The 23,055-nt window shown below is 40.8% G+C and overlaps 2 protein-coding genes across 4 annotated transcripts; one reads left to right on the plus strand and one right to left on the minus strand.

Moving 5' to 3' along the window:
• Window positions 1-1,837: 1,837 nt before the first annotated feature.
• LOC124267175 lies at window positions 1,838-8,849 on the minus strand. 2 transcript variants are annotated; one of them, XR_006895972.1, is made up of 3 exons: window positions 8,761-8,849; window positions 3,195-5,099; window positions 1,838-1,854 (listed from the first exon to the last, which is right to left on the minus strand). XR_006895972.1 is itself a non-coding variant. In XM_046702090.1 (2 exons), the coding sequence occupies exon 2, from the start codon at window positions 5,096-5,098 to the stop codon at window positions 3,563-3,565; it is 1,536 nt and encodes a 511-aa protein (XP_046558046.1). In that variant the 5' UTR covers window position 5,099; window positions 8,761-8,849; the 3' UTR covers window positions 2,834-3,562. The 2 variants fall into 2 exon arrangements, 1 of the variants encoding a protein (XP_046558046.1); XM_046702090.1 differs by lacking the exon at window positions 1,838-1,854 and having other exon boundaries at window positions 2,834-5,099.
• Window positions 8,850-11,798: 2,949 nt separating this feature from the next.
• On the plus strand, window positions 11,799-21,194 carry LOC124267179 (esterase LipI-like). 2 transcript variants are annotated; one of them, XM_046702093.1, is made up of 8 exons: window positions 11,809-12,423; window positions 14,517-14,649; window positions 15,852-15,973; window positions 17,596-17,690; window positions 18,354-18,448; window positions 19,192-19,332; window positions 19,858-19,944; window positions 20,776-21,194. In XM_046702093.1, the coding sequence occupies exons 1-7, from the start codon at window positions 12,132-12,134 to the stop codon at window positions 19,895-19,897; spliced, it is 918 nt and encodes a 305-aa protein (XP_046558049.1). In that variant the 5' UTR covers window positions 11,809-12,131; the 3' UTR covers window positions 19,898-19,944; window positions 20,776-21,194. The 2 variants fall into 2 exon arrangements, with proteins under 2 accessions (XP_046558050.1, XP_046558049.1); XM_046702094.1 differs by lacking the exons at window positions 19,192-19,332; window positions 19,858-19,944 and having other exon boundaries at window positions 11,799-12,423.
• The last annotated feature ends 1,861 nt before the right edge of the window (window positions 21,195-23,055 follow it).

Consider the following 23,055-nt stretch of genomic DNA (forward strand, 5'->3'; position numbering starts at 1 on the left):
ATCTCTTGGGGATCACAATATGTACTCAGTGTGTTGAAATATTGTGTTTATCATGTCCTCAGGAACATGTCTTGTACTTTTCTTTTCTGACTAAAGTTTGCACTTCAAAGCTGCATTTAGAAAGGATAACAACATATAGATGAAAGACTTCTGTTACAGTGGGAGGTTTCGTAGTTTATTGCTTGATAAGGATGTTAGAACCACAGGCCCTCGTGTCTGCGCGAGGATTAGAGATTTAGAAAAAAACAATAGAAATGTCGGGGGTCATCTCAAAAACATACAAGACAAATCTTATGGATAACAACTTCTTGGTTTATTTTTCATAACGTTTCCGGGCTAGTTCTTGCCTCTTCTTCAGGTGAATAATGGTGATGGTGAACAGTACAGTATATATATATGGATGTACAGGAAGCCAGATTTGAAATATAAGAGTATATACAAGTGAAAAAGGAGGTATAATTAAGTATGTACAAACAATGCAGTGAGATCAAAGAGCAGAATACAATTATAGGGTATGTTTTTTATAAGGGCAAGGGTGTGTGATGAAGAATTTCATCTAAAAAACAATATATAAATAATTTTAATATATATATATATAATATATATAATTTTAATCATCGCAAAGACATGAGCCCCTGTGGTTAGAATCTACACCAAAACGTGCTTGGTAATAGTGTTAGAACCTACACCAGCGTAGCTCACTGTAATAAAGGTGTTCACCCATGTTATCTTTATTCCAAATTCTAAATGCTTCTTAAGTTAAAACTGCATTTATATGGCTATAACTCCGTCTACTCAAAGAATGAATTCTGATGATTATTGACGCTGCACTGAAGCCGCCCATAGGGGGTTCGATGTCAGAACAGGTCACCTCTTACACAGGACAACATCAAGATGAAGACGGAATGGTCTTATGATGACCTGGATTAGCATGATTTGTCCATGCTTTCAACCACTTATTTACCAGGGGGAGAGTATCTACAGACTTCTGTGATAGATCTAGAACATGGTATTACTCTCTCCTTAGAGCGTCCGCCCGGAGAGCGGTCAGGTGAAATTGGGTTTAACGTCGTGCTTGAGAATATTTCGCTCATATGACGACGTGCATGCGTGTGTATGTGTATGTGTATGTGCGGCTGCTTGTACTAGCCCAGACTGAAGCTGATTTTATAGTGCTAGCCCACTGAGATACCATGCCGCAGTGAAGCATGAATACCCCACTCAGACACATTATGCTGACTCCGAGCCGACCAGTCCTTGTACCCATTAATGCCGAGCGCCAGGCAGGGACCAACAAGTACCATATTTTAACGTCTTTTTGGTATGACGCGGTCGGGGAACGAACCTGCGACCTTCCGCTCTCCAGGGCGGACGCTCTAACCACTACACCACGGTGGCGGTACCCGGAGAGCGGAAGGTAGCGGGTTCGATCCCCGACCGAGTCATACAAAAAGACGTTAAAATATGGTACTTGTTGGTCCCTGCCTGGCGCTCGGCATTAATGGGTACATCAAGGACTGATCGGCTCGGAGTCAGAATAATGTGTCTGAGTGGGGTATTCATGCTTCACTGCGGCATGAAGCGTTCGTTCATCACGCCGAAGACCCGGGTTCGATTCCCCACATGGGTACAATGTGTGAAGCCCATTTCTGGTGTCCCCCGCCGTGATATAGCTGGAATATTGCTAAAAAGCGGCGTAAAACCATACTCACTCACTCACTGCGGCATGGTATCTCAGTGGGCTAGCACTATAAAACCAGCTTCAAGCAGCCGCACATACATATGCACACGCATGCACGTCGTCATATGAGCGAGACGACGTTAAACCCAATTTCACCTCACACACACACACACCTCACCCCAAAAAAAGAAAAAAGGGGGCGGCTGAGTATTCTGATGGTTTACGCGTTCACTCGTCACGCCGAAGCCCATGTCTGGTGTCCCCAGCCGTGATATTGCTGGAATATTGCTAAAAGTGGCCTAAAACTAAACTTACTAAGCTTTCAAGTCAGCACCAGTTCCATTAGCTGTATGTTAGTGGTACACATTCATACGACTGGGACGGAACTTAGTTTGTACAGTTTGTTGTTACGCACTGCCTGATGAATGGATGATGACGCCCAGTGGTTGATCGATCACTGGATTGTCTGGTGTAGACTAGTGTTGGGAATTGGTTAAAATCTCATAATTGATGATTGGTTCATTACAACCGATCAATCATCGAAAATAATTGGTTTGCGTCAATTATCAAATGTTCCTGTTATCTTTGTTAATGCACACACAAAAAATAAAGAAAAAACATGTAGTAATTTGCAATTGGGTCTTTTGCAAATTGCACAAAATCCATTGGCAAATTTCGCATATTTAAAGGATGATTAGTACGTTAGGAACACAGATTTCCTGGATTCTTTAAGATAAATTCAATCATGACTTGGAACGAGCTTGTAGTGCTTATGAAATGTAAATTTAATGACCCAGACAAAACCAACCTTGTGTAAAATATTGTTGATGCAAACAAGTGTTCCAAAATTGGTTGTGTTCGATTATGAGAAAACACAATCGATTGCTTGGTTGCTTAGTCACTGCGACCAATCTTCGATTATTTCAATTAATCGGACCACCACTAGTGCAGACTCGATTACAGATCGCCGCCATATAGCTGGAATATTGCCGAGTGCGGCGTTCAACAACCAACCCAGTGGTTGACGTTTTTAATGCCGACAGATGTTTTACAACAAAAAATCGAACTCAATCCTCTTATTAAAGTCAGATTTCGTCCCACAATATTAGATGGTTTGTTTTGGGTTATACAAAATGATGACAAACGCATATATGCCAATATATATTTGGCCGACACACCATTTAATAGCCTCAAAATATATATGAAATATTGGAATTAAATGTGACCATGCACGTTTTTCACTAAACGAACTGCAAAAGCAAAGTAAACAAACAGCCTTACAAAACACAATGTTCATTTTGGAGATTTGACATAGCATGAAACAATGCTAATTACATCACCCAAACCATTCATTTTACAAATAGGAAAATGTTTTATGTGAAAATGCCATCAAGGATTGAATTTGAGACACCGTACTGAGACACAGAATACTATTTCTAAGTAGGGTGTTCATCTTAAAATGCGACATGGTATCATAGAGTGTGAACCCGACAGTGTGTGAAACACGACCAACACACACACACACACACGCGCACACAACGATATTGCACCATCCACTGAAAAATCAGACGGTGTTAACACTGTGGCCTTAGAGCATTAATGATATTGTACATGCAGATAGAGCGTTTAGCTGAAAATGTTGACATGTAACAATACACACCATCAAAACAATATTGACATGGTACAACAAAACTTATATTATATAAACTAACAATCCATGTGCCATTAGATATACACGGCAAAACAACAAACTGAATACTGAAATATTGCGTAAGATGTAAAACCCCTGAACAGTTTCAAAGATACACCTGTGTAAACTAAGCGCCCCCCAGAGTTACCTCCCTTGATATATGTCAGTCTGGTGTCATGGATTCCAGTACATTACGTGAGCGTCATAGGTGCCACAATCCCCACTATGATGCACACAAGTAGTGCTATGAAGCGCAACCACAACACAATGGCATTCTTCTTACTTTCCTTACTTCTCTTCCCTGATCCGATCTGATCTTTTTCTAAGACCCGTACACAGGTTCCGCCCGTGTCTGTTTCTCTGGCACTCTCTGCCCACATTGCCTCGATATCTGCAGTAACTAAGGTTACTTGTCCTCTGCTTCTTTGTGCTTGGTAGAAGTCCACCCTTGTGACCGCATGTCTCTGCTCCTGGCTCATGCCTAACCTCCCCGACAGTTCCGACGCATCTGTGGCGTACTCTAGAGCGCGCTGGACGTTCTGTTGACGGTAACGAAGGTCCGACATTGCTGTATAGTATGTCACTCGAAGAATCTCTGGGACGCCAAGTTCCGATTCTTCAACAAACCGCAAAACGTCCTTGGCTTTATCCACACTTGACGGAGTCAAGTTCATCCCAGAAAACTGCATATTCTCACCACATTGAAGGAGAAGCGAGGCATACTTAACGAAGGCAACAGACTGCCCAAAGAGTCCATCATTGCTGTTTTCACGTTTGAAGTGCTCTATTGCTTCTTCCAAACTGCGGAGCGCTTGTTGTCTAAGATTGTGACTTCGACGCGGACTAGCAGCTGCGAGCACAGACGTCAACAGTCTTGCATGATCCACATATATCCACCCTGCCGCTTTTCCGGAGCAGCTTAGAGGGTCCTGGTGAATCAGCTGCATGGCGTCTCGAAGACAACTCTCTAACTTACTCAGTTTATTAAGTTTGAAATATCTCCACGCCTTTTTAGACAGAATGTCTACAGAGAATCCGAGCGGGTTGCTGGTGTGTTGTAACAGCTTCGATGCTTCTTCGCACAACACTTTAGTTCGACTGAGGTCGTTCTGAAACAGGGCTTCACAGCACTGCAGGTAAAAGACCGTGAACCGCACGTCGGCAGGACATCGACAACACGACATAAGTTTTTGGGAATTGTCGCGAAATTGCGAGTAGTCTCCCTTGTTGAGGGGGTTACTCAGGATGTTGAATACTCGATGAACTCTCCTATCCAATGTTACTCCAGATTGCGACAAGGGACGCGCAATGATTCCCTTTGTTCTAGCTTGTTGTCTTTTGGTTAAACGGTTTTCTGCGTCCGAATCGGTGGAAGTATATGGGACGGGTACACTCACTAAGCATTCCCCTGAACGTGTTTGAATGGCAACACTCTCTTGGATTGATGTAATAACAGATTTGACGCAAATAGCAATCGATGACACCAAGAAACTATAATCCGACTTCAAACTGTCTACGAATGTTTCCAAGGCCTTGACCTTGTCATCCCTATTAACCAGCCTCTCCACCAGCTTACGACATCTATCTTTACGTGTGACCTTCACATTGACCAAATCCATGTCCTCCTCGCTGAGTGCATGTTCCTGATATAAGTAATCCATTACCTCCCGTGGTTCAAGGTGAGTGGACACGCTATTCACCAGGGCGTCAAGTGTTGGATCTGCCATTCTGTTGTACAAAGTAAAACATGCGTACATATGGAGTTTAAAAAAAGTTTTTAATGAACAAATATCCTCATACACAGGAAAATATTTTTTCAGAACACCACACATATATACACCCCTCAAGAGACCATGTACAACCAGAAATTATTGAGAATTTAAATATTGTAATATTTAAAAACATTTCACTCATTACTCACGTATTAAATGTGAATATTAGCAGAACAAAACTCCAGATTCAAAGACAGGTGAACAGTTAGTATTTTGTCACCATGGGCAGCAATGCAGGCTTCAATGCGGCGGGGCAAAGAAGTTAGAAAGTCGTGGTCCATGCTGTCCCAATATCGGACCACCTCTTCTTTCTTTTCAGCAATATTTGTCAGATTTTTCTTATTGACACTTTCCTTCATAAGTCCCCAAACATATTCTATTGGATTTAGGTCAGGTCTATAGCTGTGTCAATCTAATAATGTCATATTTTGGGTCCGAAACCAGGCCTGTGAATGCTTTGAACGATCTTTTGGGGCGTTGTCCTGCTGGAAAATCCAAAAATTTCCATAGAATGTCCCTCGAGAATATCTCTGTATCGCTCACTGTTCATATTCCCTTCAAATACACAGAGGGGCGTTGCCCCTAACACAGATATGCCACCCCACACGTTAAATTTCAGACTGTACTTTGGGCGCCGAAGGTTTTTCAGTTTGTTTGGTCCAGAATTTCAGTGTATTAGGAAACAGCCACACAGAACTTTCATCTGAGAAAATCACATTGTCCCAGTTAAAATTTCTATGCTGTAAGCACCAGTTCAACCTTCGCTCCTTTTGTTCAGGTTTCATGATCGGTGATGGAATTCCGCGACTTTTCTCCCAACCCATTGCATGCAGCTCAGTTCTAATTGTCTCCTTACAGACAGCCACAGTTCCTCTATCAATCATATCCAGCCTAAGGTTTTCTAAACTCCGACAGTCAATTTTCTGGGCCTACTTGCGCCTCCCTGGTGCTCAATGCCATATCCATTTGCAATATTTTTCAAAACACGATAAACAGTGGACAAAGGGATGCCTGTTCTACTTGAAATCACTTAAGCTGATCTGATGTCCTTGTTATAATACTCTAAAATCAACTTCCTCTTCTCTAAATCATCCATACTGAGGATCACTGAAAATGGCGTCTGCTAGCAAGTAAACAAAGGGGGATGACTCTTCACAAACTAATGAAAAAGGATTAACGGTGTTGTCGCTCTTGAATGAAACCAAGCACTTGATAGCTGGTCAAGGTTGTTTATACTAGAAATCCAATTAAACATATTCCTAAAATTCGCAATAATTTCTGGTCATACTTTATACATGCTTCTTCGCTTGTGCCTCTTATGTAAGTCTTGTGTACAGTGGGTAGCACAGTGGTTGAAGGAGTCTCAAATCCTTGTGTAGAGTTGCCTCCCTTAGCGTCTATCAACAGTTAATGGTTGTGTCATTGTGCATTCAAATCCTAGATATATCCCTATGGTGATCATAGTCGGTTTACATGACGCATGTACGTATGAGTTTCACAAAGTGACGAATAACTTTGTTCTAGTTTCTTCAGGCTTATGGGTAAGTAAACAAAGATGTACACGTTCTTACCAAACAAACCTGGTCTCGTTAATTCGTCTAGTATATTATATGTACATCCCTTTGAGTTTGATTTTATTCCTACCCAGGACGATTCATTATCCCTGACGCGCATATATGATAAACTGGAGACAAGTGCTTGAAATGTACACTTACAATTTCTAGTATATTTGGTAAGCTCTATATTTCTATCATTAATACACGTTTAGTGTACTGGTCGGAATCTCCAGATAAAATTACAGAGGAACAAACTGGGTTTAGATATGTTTATTCGACTATTGATAATGTCTGTGTTAAAGAGTATAAATATAGACCGATATCTTTAATAAAAGGAGGAAAGTTATATGATGTTCTTTTTTCTAAAGTCTTTGACTCAGTATGCGCAAACAAAATGTGGCTTTTATTTCGCTTACATTTTATTACCAACAAAAAGGAAACGCTGTTGTGCAGCATGTATCAAGAGGTAAAATCATGTGTTATGATAAAAGGTAACTATTCTGATTTACTTACTACGCATACTGGTGTTCGCCAAGGTTGTGTTTCAAGTCCCTTTTATTCTGATTCTTCATTAATGAATTACCTGAACAGATTCCACGCATGTGTGATTGTGGTTATCAACCACACTATGGAGCGATTAAGATACGTATGTTGCTGTTTGCATACGATGTTGTTATGTATTCGGGTATCATAAAAGTGTTGCAAGAACTGGTTTATCAGTTGGAATTATATTGTGATTTAATATAAAACTTACAGTATTGTTGGATATAAGCAAGGTGGTATTTAGCAAGGAAGTTGGCTGTGATCCCCCCCAATAAAAAAAACCCCAATAAAAACAACAACAACAACAACAAACAAAAAGCACACACACACACAACAAACCCCAAACAACAAGTAAACAAAAAAACCCCCAAAAAACAACACACAACAAAATACAAAATGAAACTCAACAAAAAACAACAAAAACAACCCCAGGAAATGGATTTTTGAAGGGAAGATACACGATACTGTCAGGGCTTACAAATATCTTGGTCTTACAATTACAAAGAAATTGTCATGGAATGAACCAAGTAGTAACTCAGCAAAGCAAGCTAAAACATTATTTCCTGAGAAATTAACACATTTGAATAAACATAAACATTTTTTCAAAATACTTTACACTAACATTTGTCCTGTTCTATTACCTGGTTCACAGATTTGAGGTATTTTTGAATCGAAAGCTGTTGAACTTGAATATTTATTTGCTTGCAAACAATTTCTTGGTGTCAAACAATGTACTTTGAATGTTATAGTTTATGGAGAATGTGGGAGGGTCCAAATATATGTTAATATTTACCAAAATAGTAAAAATGCCATGTAATATGTTGTCCAGAAAATGTTACAATACCATGTTACAATATATGAAAGCCATGGAGAGAAATATTGGTTCATAATGTCAATATGCTATCAAATGTATGTGGGTATGGATATGTGTGGGATAACATGTGTGTACCTGATAATCCAGATAAATGTTTACTGTCGATAATCCAGATAAATGTTTATTGTGAATAACACAAACTCTAAAAGATATGGCCATATGCACGTCAACTGTTGTGAGATACTCTTTGATATGATGCATGGCACATTGTCCATGATGCCCGTTACAAAAACATGCTCATCTAACAGCCTTTTCTTAATTTTTCATATTAAGCCATAATCAAACACGCGTGTCCCCGATACGTAACTTACAACGTGTAATTGATACTTCAACATCAACACACCAATATATTACAGCTATTCAAGCTAAGAGAGTCGTTTTATCGGCATTCTAATTGTTTTATCCGCATTCTAGAGAACTTTGAGACGTGGATTGGGCATATATCGCATATCAATGACATAACATCCCCAAGTCCCTGAATTTCTGTCGTGCTGAATTCTTACATCAGCCATTCATCGTCAACAATACCCCATATTTCATCCATGCTGACGCAACCCTATCGAGGGCCCGAGAGGCGACCGAGGAGTACATTCAGTGGTCAAGATGTCAAACAACGTAGATATATGGAGACATATCAAACTTACCTCGAGATACCCTGATTGACCAGCTCTTACAAGTCCAGTGTATCAACACTGACCCACGAATTTGGCTTTCTTCGGAACCTGAGCTATTTTTAGTACGCGTAATTCCCCATGACTGAATGTCATGTGACTCTCTTTGAAAGGACGCAATCAATGTTGTGCGTACGTAGTGAACCGCCGACAGAGTGTTTATATGGACCAACCAATTTACAGGTTTGCTGACACTTTTCTTTCCCTGTTGAAAACCGAAGTTCACAGGACTTCAAAACCTTTAGATCTATTCCGAATACTCAACTTTTCAAAACCAGTTACTGACGTGCAAACACAGATGTCAAAGTTCTTTCAAAACTGAACACTTACCTTGTGTCTTAAATTACATTACATACATGTATTTTCACATTTGCCTTTTGTCATACCCAGGACAATTAAATACGAAATTGACTTTTGCCTGAACATGAAAATTTGCTACATTAATAAATGTACTTCCCCGTGATTGAATGTCAACTGACTCATCTTTGAAACGGCCGGGTGGTTTATCATGGACCGACAGTTTACAGATTTGTCAACAGTTTTCTGGAGACCTTAATATCTAAACTGTAAGTCTGCCAGTCCGGTGTCTGATATAGGATATGGCATTCATTGTACAGTATATCGCATGGATTGTACAGTATATCACATGCAGCATATGGCATACCACATGCATTGTACAGTATATCACATGCAGCATACGGTAGGTATGTCACATACAGTATGCAGTATATCAAGTGCAATATACAGTATATCACATGCAGTATACGGCATACCACATGCATTGTACAATATATCACATGCAGCATACGATAGGTATGTCACATACAGTATGCAGTATATCAAGTGCAATATACAGTATATCGCATGGATTGTACAGCATATCACATGCAGTATACGGCATACCACATGCATTGTACAGTATATCACATGCAGCATACGGTAGGTATGTCACATACAGTATGCAGTATATCAAGTGCAATATACAGTATATCACATGCAGAATATATACAGTATGTCACATACAGTATGCAGTATATCAAGTGCAATATACAGTATATCACATGCAGTATACAATATATGTCACATACAGTATGCAGTATATCAAGTGCAATATACAGTATATCACATGCAGTATACAATATATCACATACAGTATGCAGTATATCAAGTGCAATATACAGTATATCACATGCAGTATACAATATATCACATACAGTATGCAGTATATCAAGTGCAATATACAGTATATCACATGCAGTATACAATATATACAGTATGCAGTATACAGTGCAATACAGTATATCATATGCAGTATAGTATATCACATACAGTCACATACAGTATGCAGTATATACAGTATGCAATATACAGTATATCACATGCAGTATACAGTATATGCAATATACAGTATATCACATGCAGTATACAATATATCACATACAGTATGCAGTATATCAAGTGCAATATACAGTATATCACATGCAGTATACAATATGTCACATACAGTATGCAGTATATCAAGTGCAATATACAGTATATCACATGCAGTATACAGCATACCACATGCATTGTGCAGTTATATCACATGCAGCATACAGAACATCGCATAAATAGCATGCAGTATATTTCACATGCATTGTACAATATATCGCATGCATTGTACGATATATCACATGTGTTGTACAGCATATCAAACGCATACAGTATGTATCACACGCAATATGCAGTATACCAAATGCAATGTATATTGTACATATATGAAGTGCATTGTACAGTAAATCGCATGCAGCATACAATATATCACTTGCAGTATGCAATATATTAGTGCACTGTGCCGTATATCACAAACAGTATGCAGTGCATCGCATCCACTGCACAGTGTATCACAAGCATTATACCGTATATCGCATGCATTGCACAGTATATTATATGCAGTAGATATTATACGATATGCATTGGACAGTAGATATCACATGCACTGTATAGTGTATCGTATGCATTGGACAATATGTCACATGCAGTATATATACATGTATCTTCATGTGGCAGCTGAAGTCAAGGGACTCACTAGGCTAGACCGAATTTTGTGTGCATGTACTTCTTTCTATACACCAGGGTGCTGTTGTACAAAACAACCTTAGCGCTAAGACTACCTTAAGTCTATATTAAGGTATGGGAGTTACGGTCACCTTAGCGCTAAGACTACCTTAAGTCTATGTTAAGGTATGGGAGTTACGGTCACCTTAGCGCTAAGACTACCTTAAGTCTATGTTAAGGTATGGGAGTTACGGTCACCTTAGGACTAAGACTACCTTAAATCTATGTTAAGGTATGGGAGTTACGGTCACCTTAGCGCTAAGACTACCTTAAGTCTATATTAAGGTATGGGAGTTACGGTCACCTTAGCGCTAAGACTACCTTAAGTCTATATTAAGGTATGGGAGTTACGGTCACCTTAGCGCTAAGATCGCTTTGTACAACGGCACCCTGGCCAAAATCTCTTGTTTGTCAAATGTGATCTGCAACGAAACAGCATTGTTTTGTTAACAACATATTACAGCTATTCAAGCTAAGAGAGTCGTTTTATCGGCATTCTAGAGAACTTTGAGACGTGGATTGGGCATATATCACATATCAATGACATAACATCCCCAAGTCCCTGAATTTCTGTCGTGCTGAATACTTACATCAGCCATTCATCGTCAACAATACTCCATCTCACTGTATTCGCTAATACCACCTCTATTCAAATATTTTGGAAACTATCTTTGGAAAGTCGAATTGAACTAGAAATGTGGGAAAAGGTCCAAAGGTTAAATTTGCCTTGTGTATCTAGTGCGTTCCAGTATTGATATTCTCCTGTTTGTTTGGAGGAGCGAAATCTCAGTTGTGTACCAAATATAGGTGTCATCAGTATCACATCTGCGCATGGTAGGCGAGTGCATGTTGTTTTACACAGTTGTCATGACGGCCTGTGAATAATGGAGTCTGTACCAAGGAAACCAGTCTCGCTGTCTAGGGACGCTGCCACACCGTCACTAACGTCGCACACGTACGCACGTACGCACGCACGCACGCACGCACGCTGTGACGGCCAGATAAACTCAGATGTAGATCCACAAAATCATCTCTTCCAACAAGCTTGGTGAGCAAAGGAACTGTTTTGCCCCAGCGACCAACATCGTGACCCATGGACAAGGATCTTGTACATTGAAGTATCTTCACGCCTGACATTCCTTAATCCTCAACAGGGAGACGGCAGATTCAATACAACGCCTGATGTCTGACCGCCTTACAGAACAGCGATTACAGACAACCCGCTCACTTACATCTGTCGTCTGCATATGAACCAATTGAACACATTTCTTCCATATACTTATCGGTCGTCTGCTTCTGACAGCCATACTATCATGGCGACTTTGGAGGCGTGGGGGGAGGTGGGACAGAAGTATAAGATCCACGAGGAGACCTTAGCGTTTTTTCGCCAACAAAAAGAAAGGGGTGCCAGACCCTATCAAGAGCTTACAGTGGAAGAAGCTCGGGAAGCCAACAGGCAGACGTCACTTTTCTACGCCGGCGACACTGAATTCAATGGCAGCATCAAAGAATTCATAGTTCCGTCAATTCACTGTCCGGGTAAGCCTGTATATACACCTAGAGCCGACATGTAGGGCGGGCCCTCTTATCTTATCCTGTAAAATATGTTGTATATATCCGTCCAGTCAATGAGAGTAATTGTATATTGTGTATTCCATGTTCTATATTAAAAGCATGTCCACTGCATACGTACAAGTAATGCATACATTTTTATCTCAAAGATGGCTAAACTTCTTCGTGTTTGCGGAGGCAAGCCCAAGATAATCAAAACAATAATTGAATGTAAAAGTATTTTCGTAAAGTGTAATCTTTAATGAATGTTGACTTTTAGCCACTGACAACGGTATTTAATGTACAGCATTGAATAATAAAAGGTTATCCATGTCGACTGTTTGCTAGATAGACCAGGTCAGTTCTACTTGCCCAGCTAACGGTCATGATAGGTCAAGGATATACATACATATAAGTAGGACACTGTTTATACCCGGCTAGTAACCTAGATCTTTACCACGTTATCAGTCTAACACAACCCACTGACTACACACACAGGGGGTTCGTATCATGATAATTGGCACAATCAGGCTGCAAATGGCAGCTTACGAAATTGATGAACCCTAATTATATCTGTATGTATTTCTGCTCTTAGCACTTGCATAACTGTTTGATGAGCGGCGTTGTCTCCCGTATTAAACATTCTGGCGATACTGATTGTGAGACAAATACAACGGGAACACCGTTAGGAGCATGTCATGACACCCAATGTTGGTTATACTGCAGTGTAGAGTTGGCCCCCAGTATTTGTTCTTTAGTTGTCTTACGCTGCAATATTCCAGTTATATAATGGCGGTCTGTAAATAATCGAGTGGAACAGACAATCCATGAGATCCTGAGATTCCATTCTACGCAATCGTATACGATGACAAATATCAACCAAGTCAGCGAGCCTGACCACCCGATCCCTCTTCCAACAAGCATGGCCCATGGGTTGCTGAAGACCAGGGCCCCGTTCCTCAAGGCGATCGTAGCGCTAAGGTGATCGTAACTCCCATACTTTAACATAGACTTACGACTGTCGTAGTGCTACGATCGCCTTGAGGAACGGGGCCCAGTTCTAATCCGGGTGTTCACGGGTTGGTTTCCATTTACCTATGCTTCTCCCTAGAGGCGACTGAAACGGATGGTGTGGTCAAATTCTAAATTCACAGATAGCTAGTCTCCGTTAACGGATGACGAGGTGTTGTGGACCAGGCGCGATAATTTACAGACTGTCGTGAAATAACAGGAATGTGCAGACTGTGGCTTTAAACTTTCATTACCTCACATTCTATGTACACTTGACGTATCAACAAATTCTCACTAGGTTTCATCGTATGATCTGTCACGTTAAAGGCGGCCGTGACAAGAATACAGATAGGTTGTTGATCTATGTATGGAGGTATGTTGTATATAGTCACAACGGATTAGTGATGATATGTGTGTTAGTAGCCACGTTCCTAATAAACACATCTCAACGTGTGTTTATTTTGACTACGTCAAAGGTGAAGGCCGCACGCAAACTGGAGTTCGCTCGTCAGTTCGAAATGGGAAAATATGTTTCAGAAACCCTTTAAGTTGGAGAACTTCCACAAACTGACGTAACTCGTCACAATCTAATACTGGTGTTTTAAGTACATTTTTAACAGAGTTGTAACCTTTGCCCCATATGTAACAGCAATATTCCAGCAATGTTACGGCGGGGTCACCAGAAACGGACTTCACACAATGTTCGGAAATCGAACCCCTATCTTCGGCGTGATGAGAAACCACCAGGCTATACCCACCCGTCCTTTCGGATAGGTAAAATAACCTGGGAACAAGAGTTTTTCGAAGTACAATTCATGACTTAAGCTTGGAGCACCATAAAGGTTTAAGAAAATAACAACGCCCTTAACATCTTTCAATTAATTGTTGTGACCAACATGTCTTTTAATGACTAAGGCGCCCGAAGGTCCGACTTCTAAATGAGTATAATCTGTTAATACGATTTCTGGTGTCCCCGCAATGACATTGCTGGAATATTGCTGAAAGCAGCTTAAAACCATACTCATGCACCTTGGAGCCGAATGTAACCACGTGGTTGTGATTGTGAGCAGAGGGCGTGGCTGTCAGCGTGTACAAAGACTCCATCTGCCCCCTCACTGCCCCGGTTCTCGTCTACTTCCACGGGGGCGGCATGGTGGTGGGCTCCAGACAGGCCTATGACGTCACCTGTAAACTAATAGCCAGGTAGGACGAACATACCAATACGATTTTCACTTTTTTCTCGATTTTGCTGTTTATTTTGCAAGGTTAGTTGTAATGAAAGGATAAATGTTTCACTAAAGACAGTGTTCTATTACGTCACAGTGGTTGAAACAAATATGGATGATATCGATAGAAGTCACTTCGGCGAAAATATACCTCTATCACCTATACATTTTTTGTCGTTTCTTGAGTTATTTTATTCACCAATTAATAGGCCCGTAAATAGGTCACGGCACTTTGCAAAACCTAAGTACTTCCGGTGACAAACAACGTTTCATACCTTTTCGAATGGTCTCATGGTTGTCAGTTGACAGTAAGAAACCGATATAACTTTCTGGAATAACAAATTTCTGATCTGACCACCCCTTAAATTAGCCGACTATTACGACTGTCAACAGCTGTGACAGCCAAGCATGGTTGTACACTTGGTCCGGTCTAGTAAAGTCATATTTGGCGGTCGCGCAATTTTGGAACCACAACTTGAATATACGCTTGTCACCGGAAATCTGGTACCGGAAGTACGCTGGGCCCAATCTCGCATATTACAATTTGGCGCACGCAAAGGGAGCCGGGAACCAGCTTAGTACCGTAAGTAGCGCCTCGCGAGACTTACAGTCCCTATATATCCATGTAACAAAGCTGTGAAATAAGAAAGAACGTTTTATCGCGTCCTTTATTTCGTAAGTTCATATAATTTCAAAATTACTCTTAGGAAAATACAATTATCACACTACACGGGGTTCAACATACTATTTTTCACCCTTCATGTCTTTACTCACTTGTCATCAAGTATTGTAAGCTTTGGTTGCTTTCTTTTGGCATTCGCCATAAGGTTTACTTCCTTTTGTCTCCGTTCTGGGGTATTTTGTAACCCACGAATGAACCTTAAACACATTATACTGTTTAAAACGCTGTTACAGTTGATTTCTAAGCTGCGTGTGTCTAGGTGATGCCCCCAGTGTGTTACATGTTACATAAGCTCACAGCAGCGATACTGCTATTGCTACTGCTACTTCTGCTGCTACGACTACAATTGCTGCTACTGCTACTGCTGCTACTACTACTACTACCACCACTACTGCTGCTACTACCGGTATTTAACCATGAATGTCCTGACCTCATACGTATGTTGTCTTCGACCCCTATGTTGCGACCTGTGATTGGCACCTGCTGCTGTATTTCAGAGACACACCCTGTATAGTTGTGAACACAGAGTACCGCCTGGCCCCGGAACACAGGTTCCCTGAACAGTTTCAGGACGTGGAGTGCGTCACCAGATGGGTCTGCATGAACAAGGCGCTCATAGGTACAAGTGTCTTCGTCAGTTACATAACACATCGATATGAACCATTTTGACCAGGTGACCAATTCCTTGTGGAATTAACCATTATTTGGACCTAGCTTCTGAAGCAGGGCAAAAGACCATAGCATGACTGGTGTTTTTGTCACTATTCAGCATTGGAACCCTTGATCTGCGTGTTTTCTATCAGTAGAGACCTGTAGTTTAAAGGTCTTCTTCATCTTTTAATGTTTGTGTTCTCGTCTTTAATAAGGTCTTCCTCACGTAGTGCACCAGAGAACCCGCAGACTTGTCCACATCCCTCTAACCAGTGTTTACCTGCAACTACACACTGACATTCACACCTAGGGTAAAAGAGTCCTATATGGATTCTATCCAGAGTTTCTATATGCCCTGAGTGATTACCTTGTTTAACACAGGACTCTGAAACATGCCTTCCACGACGTCTGTCCATAAATAATCGATTCTGGGCTACGCAAATCAGTGATTGGTAGACCTATATTTCAAACTGATGCCTTTTAGGGATATTCTGTTGTAGAACTTCATCAAGTCTTTGCCCAAGATATGCAAGTAAAGACAGTACAACAAGACCAGAATTCCTCGTCCAAGTTTCGAAGATAAAACTTTTTCAACGATCTTTTTTCTTTATCTGACAGAAACAAGAGCGTATTAGTTAGCTAAATACGTGTTTTGTAACTTTCCTTGCAATTTACAAAGTGTTTCGTAATCCTGAGACATTCCCAGCAGAGCTACAGATAACGTTTGGGGTCATTTAGTTATGTACTCACTTGTGTTCCTCTCAGTTGGGTATCCTAGTATTCCTTTGAGTAACCAAATAAATTGTGCTCACCTCGATCAAACTCAATTGGGTATTTTGTCATTTTCCATTTATTGTAAAAATATAATAAAGTTTAAATGTGAGTGTTTGTTATTTATATTTGATCTGTAATATGAGAAACGATAAGAAAGACTGCAAGTTGCCAAGTTCATGTCCTGAATCAGAACCTCTCAAAATACCTTTTTTGTGTGTACCCATGTAAGATCACATCCATTGGTTGTTGGCGATCTATAGCCAGTTTTTATATTGCATTGTCCAAATAGTGCTATTAGTTTTAACTTTCCACACTAGTTTTAGTTGTAATTGTGATATTCTAGTTGTTTTACTGTCCTTTGAGGACAGTTTTTTCTAATATACACATATTACATTTCAATGACAAATATGTACTCGTCACGATATGGCTGAAATATTGCCGATGTGACGTTAAATGTTAACTCACTCACATCCATTGAGTTTTAAAAAAAATTCAAGCGTACTTGTACGCAATAGCCGTAAAAGGAATTGAGTTTTCACATAAATCTTTGCGTAATTTACGCAGATACGCAGCTTATCTGTACCTCTGAATCCCCATTTCCAGTGTCCTTTAACGGTCCTTTCCCTGCATGTTGACGTCAAAAGGTCAATACAGTGATACCCAAACTTCCTGTGTGGTGTCACAGTGGGGCTCAGGTGAAACACTGCACAATTTAATTAGCTTAATGTATCCATATTTTTACAGGTGTTATATGGCTTTTTTCTAAAAATTCTGTTTCCATATAGATACATATAATTTCTTCTGTTGAAACTCCAGGGGCAAGTAGTTCTAGTCGAGTTGGTGTGGGCGGAGATAGTGCCGGCGGAAACCTGGCGGCGTCCGTCTGTCACCACGTCAACGTCGACTTCCAGGTACGTGATGTGTGTATCCAGGGGCAGGTAACTCTAGACGAGTTTTTGTTGAATGATGGAATCGGGTTTAACGCAGCCCTGATCACTGTTCTATTTGGTACTCGCGTAGTGCTGGGGGGTAACCTAGCGGCGTCCGCCAACGTCGACGTCTAGGTGAGAAGTTCGCGTAATCGGGGCAAGTAACTCTAGTCGAGATATTAGAGACACGAGACCGAAACTGAGCGAAGGACATTGCCATCCGTCTATCACTCCCATTTTAGAAAATTCAAGGGCAAGTAATTCTATTTCAGTGGAGGGACGAGATGTCGACTTTCAGGTCGGAAACTAGCGTAATCGGGGCACAAGTATCATTCACTGTGATACTCTAGAGTGGAGCCGAGAGAGTGAACCTACTGCGCTTCAAGCATTTGTATACGTGGTTGGCATGTGATTACATGTAGGGATATTACATGGGAAGGTTACAATTACAATATATGAACATTTTAGTATAGTCAGCCCGTAGTCATGCTCTATGAGGCGATGTAGGAGTTGCTGCAGTAGCCAAACACTTGCAAAAAGAAACTCAACACATTTGTAAGCTGTGTAATCCAACCATGGAGGTGTTGTCTTGGTATACACAAAACCAGTGTTACATACTGTTGGAACTAGATGGTCTTGTTTCAGGTGCTAGTGTACCCTATGACAGACCACACGTGCTCACAGCCATCTTTCAGCGAGTTTGCCACCACACCAGGACTCAACCAAGGAATGATTCAGTGGTAAATAAATCAACTAAACCCTTTCCACATCCATAAGAAGTCAGGATCTGGTAAATAGTGAGAATGTTGTGCTACGTTGTATCCCGTGACATGTCTCCTGCATCACGGAGCAATCATGGCGGTAGGGTAGCTAGTGGTGAAAGCGTTCGCTCGTCACGCCGAAGACCTGGGTTCGATTCCCCACATGAATACAATGTGTTGATCCCATTTCTGGTGTCCCCCGCCGTGATATTGCTGGGATATTGCTAAAAGTGGTGTAAAACTAAACTCACTCACTAAATCTTGGCCTGCAGTATACTCGTGCCTGGATATCTGGGGCCTTCAGCGTGAGCACACAACTGGACAAGCCACACTGTTCAGTTCCAAGTATTGGTAATCATTGTGGATCCACATATGCATCAAACCGTATTTGTTGAATCAACAACAGAAGTTCTATTTAGTACATGATGATGTCATCATCCTTTCCCTGACAGCGTTGTCTTCCTCTGATGTTTTGCAAAGAACTGTCGACGCCTTCTGTCTGAAGTTAGTTAGTCAGTCTCTATGAAACTTGCAAATTACTGACGTCCGCCTCTCTAGGATGTGTGCATGTCCTCGACGTCTGCATCTTATGTTTGTAAATCGCTGTCGTCTGCTTCTCTCCGATGTTGCAAGTTACTGTCGTCTGCTTCTCTCTGATTGTTGCAAGTCTCTGACGTCTTCATCTCCTATGCATGTCAGACGTCTCTTGTTGTCTATTGTAGGTTCCAGGACCTTCACTTCTCTTCCCCTGAACAAGTGACAGATCCCCGCTACTCCCCCTTTACTACACAAGGACTTCAGTCACCTGCCACCGGCAATATTTGTGATTGCAGAACTGGACCCTCTAAGAGACTGCGGATACGGTAGGGCACTTATGTACAGTAATCAGGAATGATCCAACAATGAATCTTAGGAGAATTTAGACCCTTAACTCTAGTGTATGATTACCGATATCTATCTTGAGATGTACCTCTTTCCGTCGAGCTTCCTCATAGAGTATTAAGCAGCCGCGGACTGAAGCTGTACGCCTCTATTACCTAATATGGAGTTGTTCCTGATAGCTACTGTACTTAGTCTAACACATCTGTGTATGGATATGGGCATGAATGGCTTTCGATGTTACCTAGACTCTACTGTCTAATCGCTTTTGTCATAATCATAAAATTCCCTTAATAATATCGGTAACAGGCATGAACTGGATATAAAGTTCACTTTAACGTAAAATACATGATCGACAAGATGGATTTTACAACCAATGTCACCTACACTATCAAAGAGTCCTACATAGTACAGACATTGGTTGTGAACATATACATTTGAGATGATTTTTGCATTACAAGCCCTGTAAGTTTAAATATATATTTCAACGATGTGCATGTTTTTCAAAGCCTATCGGGAGAAATTATCGTCTGCTGGCGTCACAACTGACTGCATTACTCTCCAGGGGGCGCCCCATGCTTTTTTCCACATGCCAGGTAAGGAGTTAAACAGTTAATAACTTGTACAGGTGGACAACATCACTTCACCAGTTAAAGCCAATAGGAACACCTGCTAGACTCCATTTTGGCCTCCTACGCATTGTAATTATAATCAGTTGGCATTGCTGATAACGTTCATCCTTCATCTGCTGTGACACCAAATTTGCAAACATTTTTGTATTGCCTAGGAACAGGTAATTGCCACAGGGTCGTCCAGGGATGGTTTGGATTCGTGTTTTGTATATCTCTGATAAACATGGAATACCATTCATTGTAATCGCTGCATGAAGGTAAATTCTTAATGAAGAGAGGCGTGTAAATGCTCCATTAATCTGCCCTAGTCATGCATTATGAATTGGCATTGTGGTTACTGAAGACAGGTCAATATCTTCCGTGTCTCTGTTCTATAGTGTGGGTAAGGTGAAGGTATTCCGTATTTATACTAGATACTAAGTGAGTGAGAATAGTTTTAGGCCGCTTTTAGCAATATTCCGGTAATATCACGGCGTGGGACACCAGAATTGGGATTCACACATTGTAGTCATGTGGGAAATCGAACCCCGGTCTTCGGAGTGACGAACGAACGCTTTAACCACTAGGCTACCCCACCGCCCTATGCAAGATAGAAAGGCAAAGACCTATTTTCGGTCGCATTTCTGTCTGCCCTGCGTTGATGTTACGGTTAAGACGACCCTATATTCCTAATATGGGACGTCCTGAATCATTAATAATCAGATCGAAGATTTATTTACATTTTTTAACCGATTCGAATCTTCACATTGGGAACTTTAATGATGTTGCCATCATCACGTATTTTTCCGTTTTTAGGAAACTTTAAGGAGATCTGCAGTTTGTCCTACGAAGCTGTTACAAGGTTTATCCGCAAATTTAGTCACTGAAAAAAAAAAGGATCAGAAAGACGAAGCTCGACACTAAACAGAACTTGTATGTTATTGCTCACAAGAACTTACCTCGGATTTTGCTTTTATGTTACTTACAATTTTACATTACCAAACAGGTACCATATAAGGAAACATGCGCACTGTGGTAGCCTGATCAATACTCAGACGTACAGCCAATGTTTTGCAAAATTACAGTGTTACTCCGGCGGATCCGTACAGCGGTAAAGTGGTATTTTTAAAAGATCTGTGAGCAGTAGTGTAAGTGGACACTGATTGTACCTTCCAACAGAATTCATCTGTAACTACATGATGTAGGAGTAAACAAATAAAGTTATTATCAAGCAACTACTTATAGTTACGTTATTTATGGACATGATCCCCAGCAAGGAATCGATCAAAATGGATCAGGTGATCCGATTCACTGATTTGATTGGTTGTGTGTCATTCATCCCCGACGGCCTGGGACGTTTCGTGTAATATCAATGATGGGTTTCTCTGGTCTAGGTTCCTGATCCACAAACCGTTCGTAGCGCCACGACACTATAGAGTTACGACAGGTCGTAACTTTACGAACGCTTTGTGGATCCGGACCCAGGGTGACGTATTCGCAAGCAGTCGTCATATAGGTGCACTACTGCCGAATCACGCGACAAAGAAACAAGCATGAACAAAGTTTTCCCTGACAAACAAAAGATATTGACGTGCATGCGTGGGTTGGGACCAACACTGTTCAGACGTCATGGCGTTTAGCCTACTTAGTCTAGTGGTTTCAGCGGCTGTCCAGAGAATGAAAGTTCGGGGTTTCGATGGTCCGGCCGCGTCATACCGAAGAACATTGAAAGATGGTACTTGTTGATATCCTGACATCCAAGCACGCACGCACGCACACAGACACACATGGCCGTTGATGGATTCCATTATCTGGGCATATCAATCAATAACGACTTATGACGGTTGAAGACATGGTTATACATTCAGCTGAAGCCAGGGTCCCTCGTATGTACAATACGACTGGTGTCTCAATTTTAAGTTTGTTGGACTGACAAAAGGGAATGGTCACTTACCATGCTATGAAATATAGGCCCTGATGTGATAGAAAGGATATCTTCACCCTTGCACACTCATTTAAAAAACCAAGATCAGCTTGATCTTTTTTCTTCTTTGAGAGGCATTTTAGAAGTTGTGAAGATGAAGGAAAACCAAGTTCTATGGATAGTCAACATCTTTATTGCAATGAGTGTGACGTTTCGGTGTAGGTACTAACACCGTTATCAAGCTAGTGATACAAAGAGTTGTAACACTATGATGAGAATATATACATAGCTGCATAGTGTTTATAAACAATTGACACCTTGGCACTCATTGTAATAAAAAAGTTGACTATCCATAGAACTTGGTTTTCCTTGATCTTTCTTCATCGGCATTTATATAAAAATTAAATAAAACGCAAATATTATGGATGACAACTTCTTCTTTACTGTATGTCACAACGTTTCTGGGCTATTCCTTGCCCCATCGTCAGGTGAATTGAGAAATATAAAAATTGTTTCATAAGCAAAGCGAGGCGATCTATGTCATAAATACATTTGAAGACATTTACCACGTGTCTAAAATGTTTAATAACGTAAAATGAGTTCCAATACTTGTGAAAAACAGTTTTTTAAACTTTAAAATTTTTTCTAACGCCCGCGCTCTGATTGGTTGTGGTTGGAAATCTGAGAGACCGTAAAGTACGGATGGCCCTAATAACTGACCATTCCCTAAACGAACCTTTAGAGAATACCTGCTATTGTTAGGTAGCGAGGTTACGGTGGCCTCAAACCAGATTTGTAACAGCCCTTGATCTCGAGGATAATCCCACAGGGGTATACCAGGTAATATCATCTCTTCCAGAACACTGCACAAACATGGACTTTTACAGCAAGCTCTTTCATACACGTAAGACAACGTCATACTCGTTATAACAATTACCCTTCTGTGTGGAGGGGTAACAGGGATATGGTGATGTATATACTCCGGGTGAAGTTAGGTACCCATCAGTATTAATTCTAGTAATTGCTTTAAACATTGTTTTACGTGAATGTAGACGCGAAAGACATTTTTTTCTACGATAATAGCAGTAGGTTCTACCTGAATCTTTAATCTGTCTGGTAAAGCCTTAATATTTTCATGGAACAAATAACGTATGACGAGGTTTTTCATTGTA

Source organism: Haliotis rubra, unplaced genomic scaffold, assembly GCF_003918875.1.
Source record: "Haliotis rubra isolate DU_JTF1 unplaced genomic scaffold, ASM391887v1 Scf13, whole genome shotgun sequence".
NCBI classification, from domain to species: domain Eukaryota; kingdom Metazoa; phylum Mollusca; class Gastropoda; order Lepetellida; family Haliotidae; genus Haliotis; species Haliotis rubra.

Excerpts from the sequence above, each read along its gene's own strand:
- LOC124267179 (XM_046702093.1), top strand. The coding sequence starts at position 12,132 with ATGAACCAATTGAACACATTTCTTCCATATACTTATCGGTCGTCTGCT. Across the intron at positions 12,424-14,516 it reads TCCGTCAATTCACTGTCCGG|AGGGCGTGGCTGTCAGCGTG; the intron begins GTAAGCCTGTAT and ends GATTGTGAGCAG. Across the intron at positions 14,650-15,851 it reads ACCTGTAAACTAATAGCCAG|AGACACACCCTGTATAGTTG; the intron begins GTAGGACGAACA and ends GCTGTATTTCAG.
- LOC124267175 (XM_046702090.1), bottom strand. The coding sequence starts at position 5,098 with ATGGCAGATCCAACACTTGACGCCCTGGTGAATAGCGTGTCCACTCAC.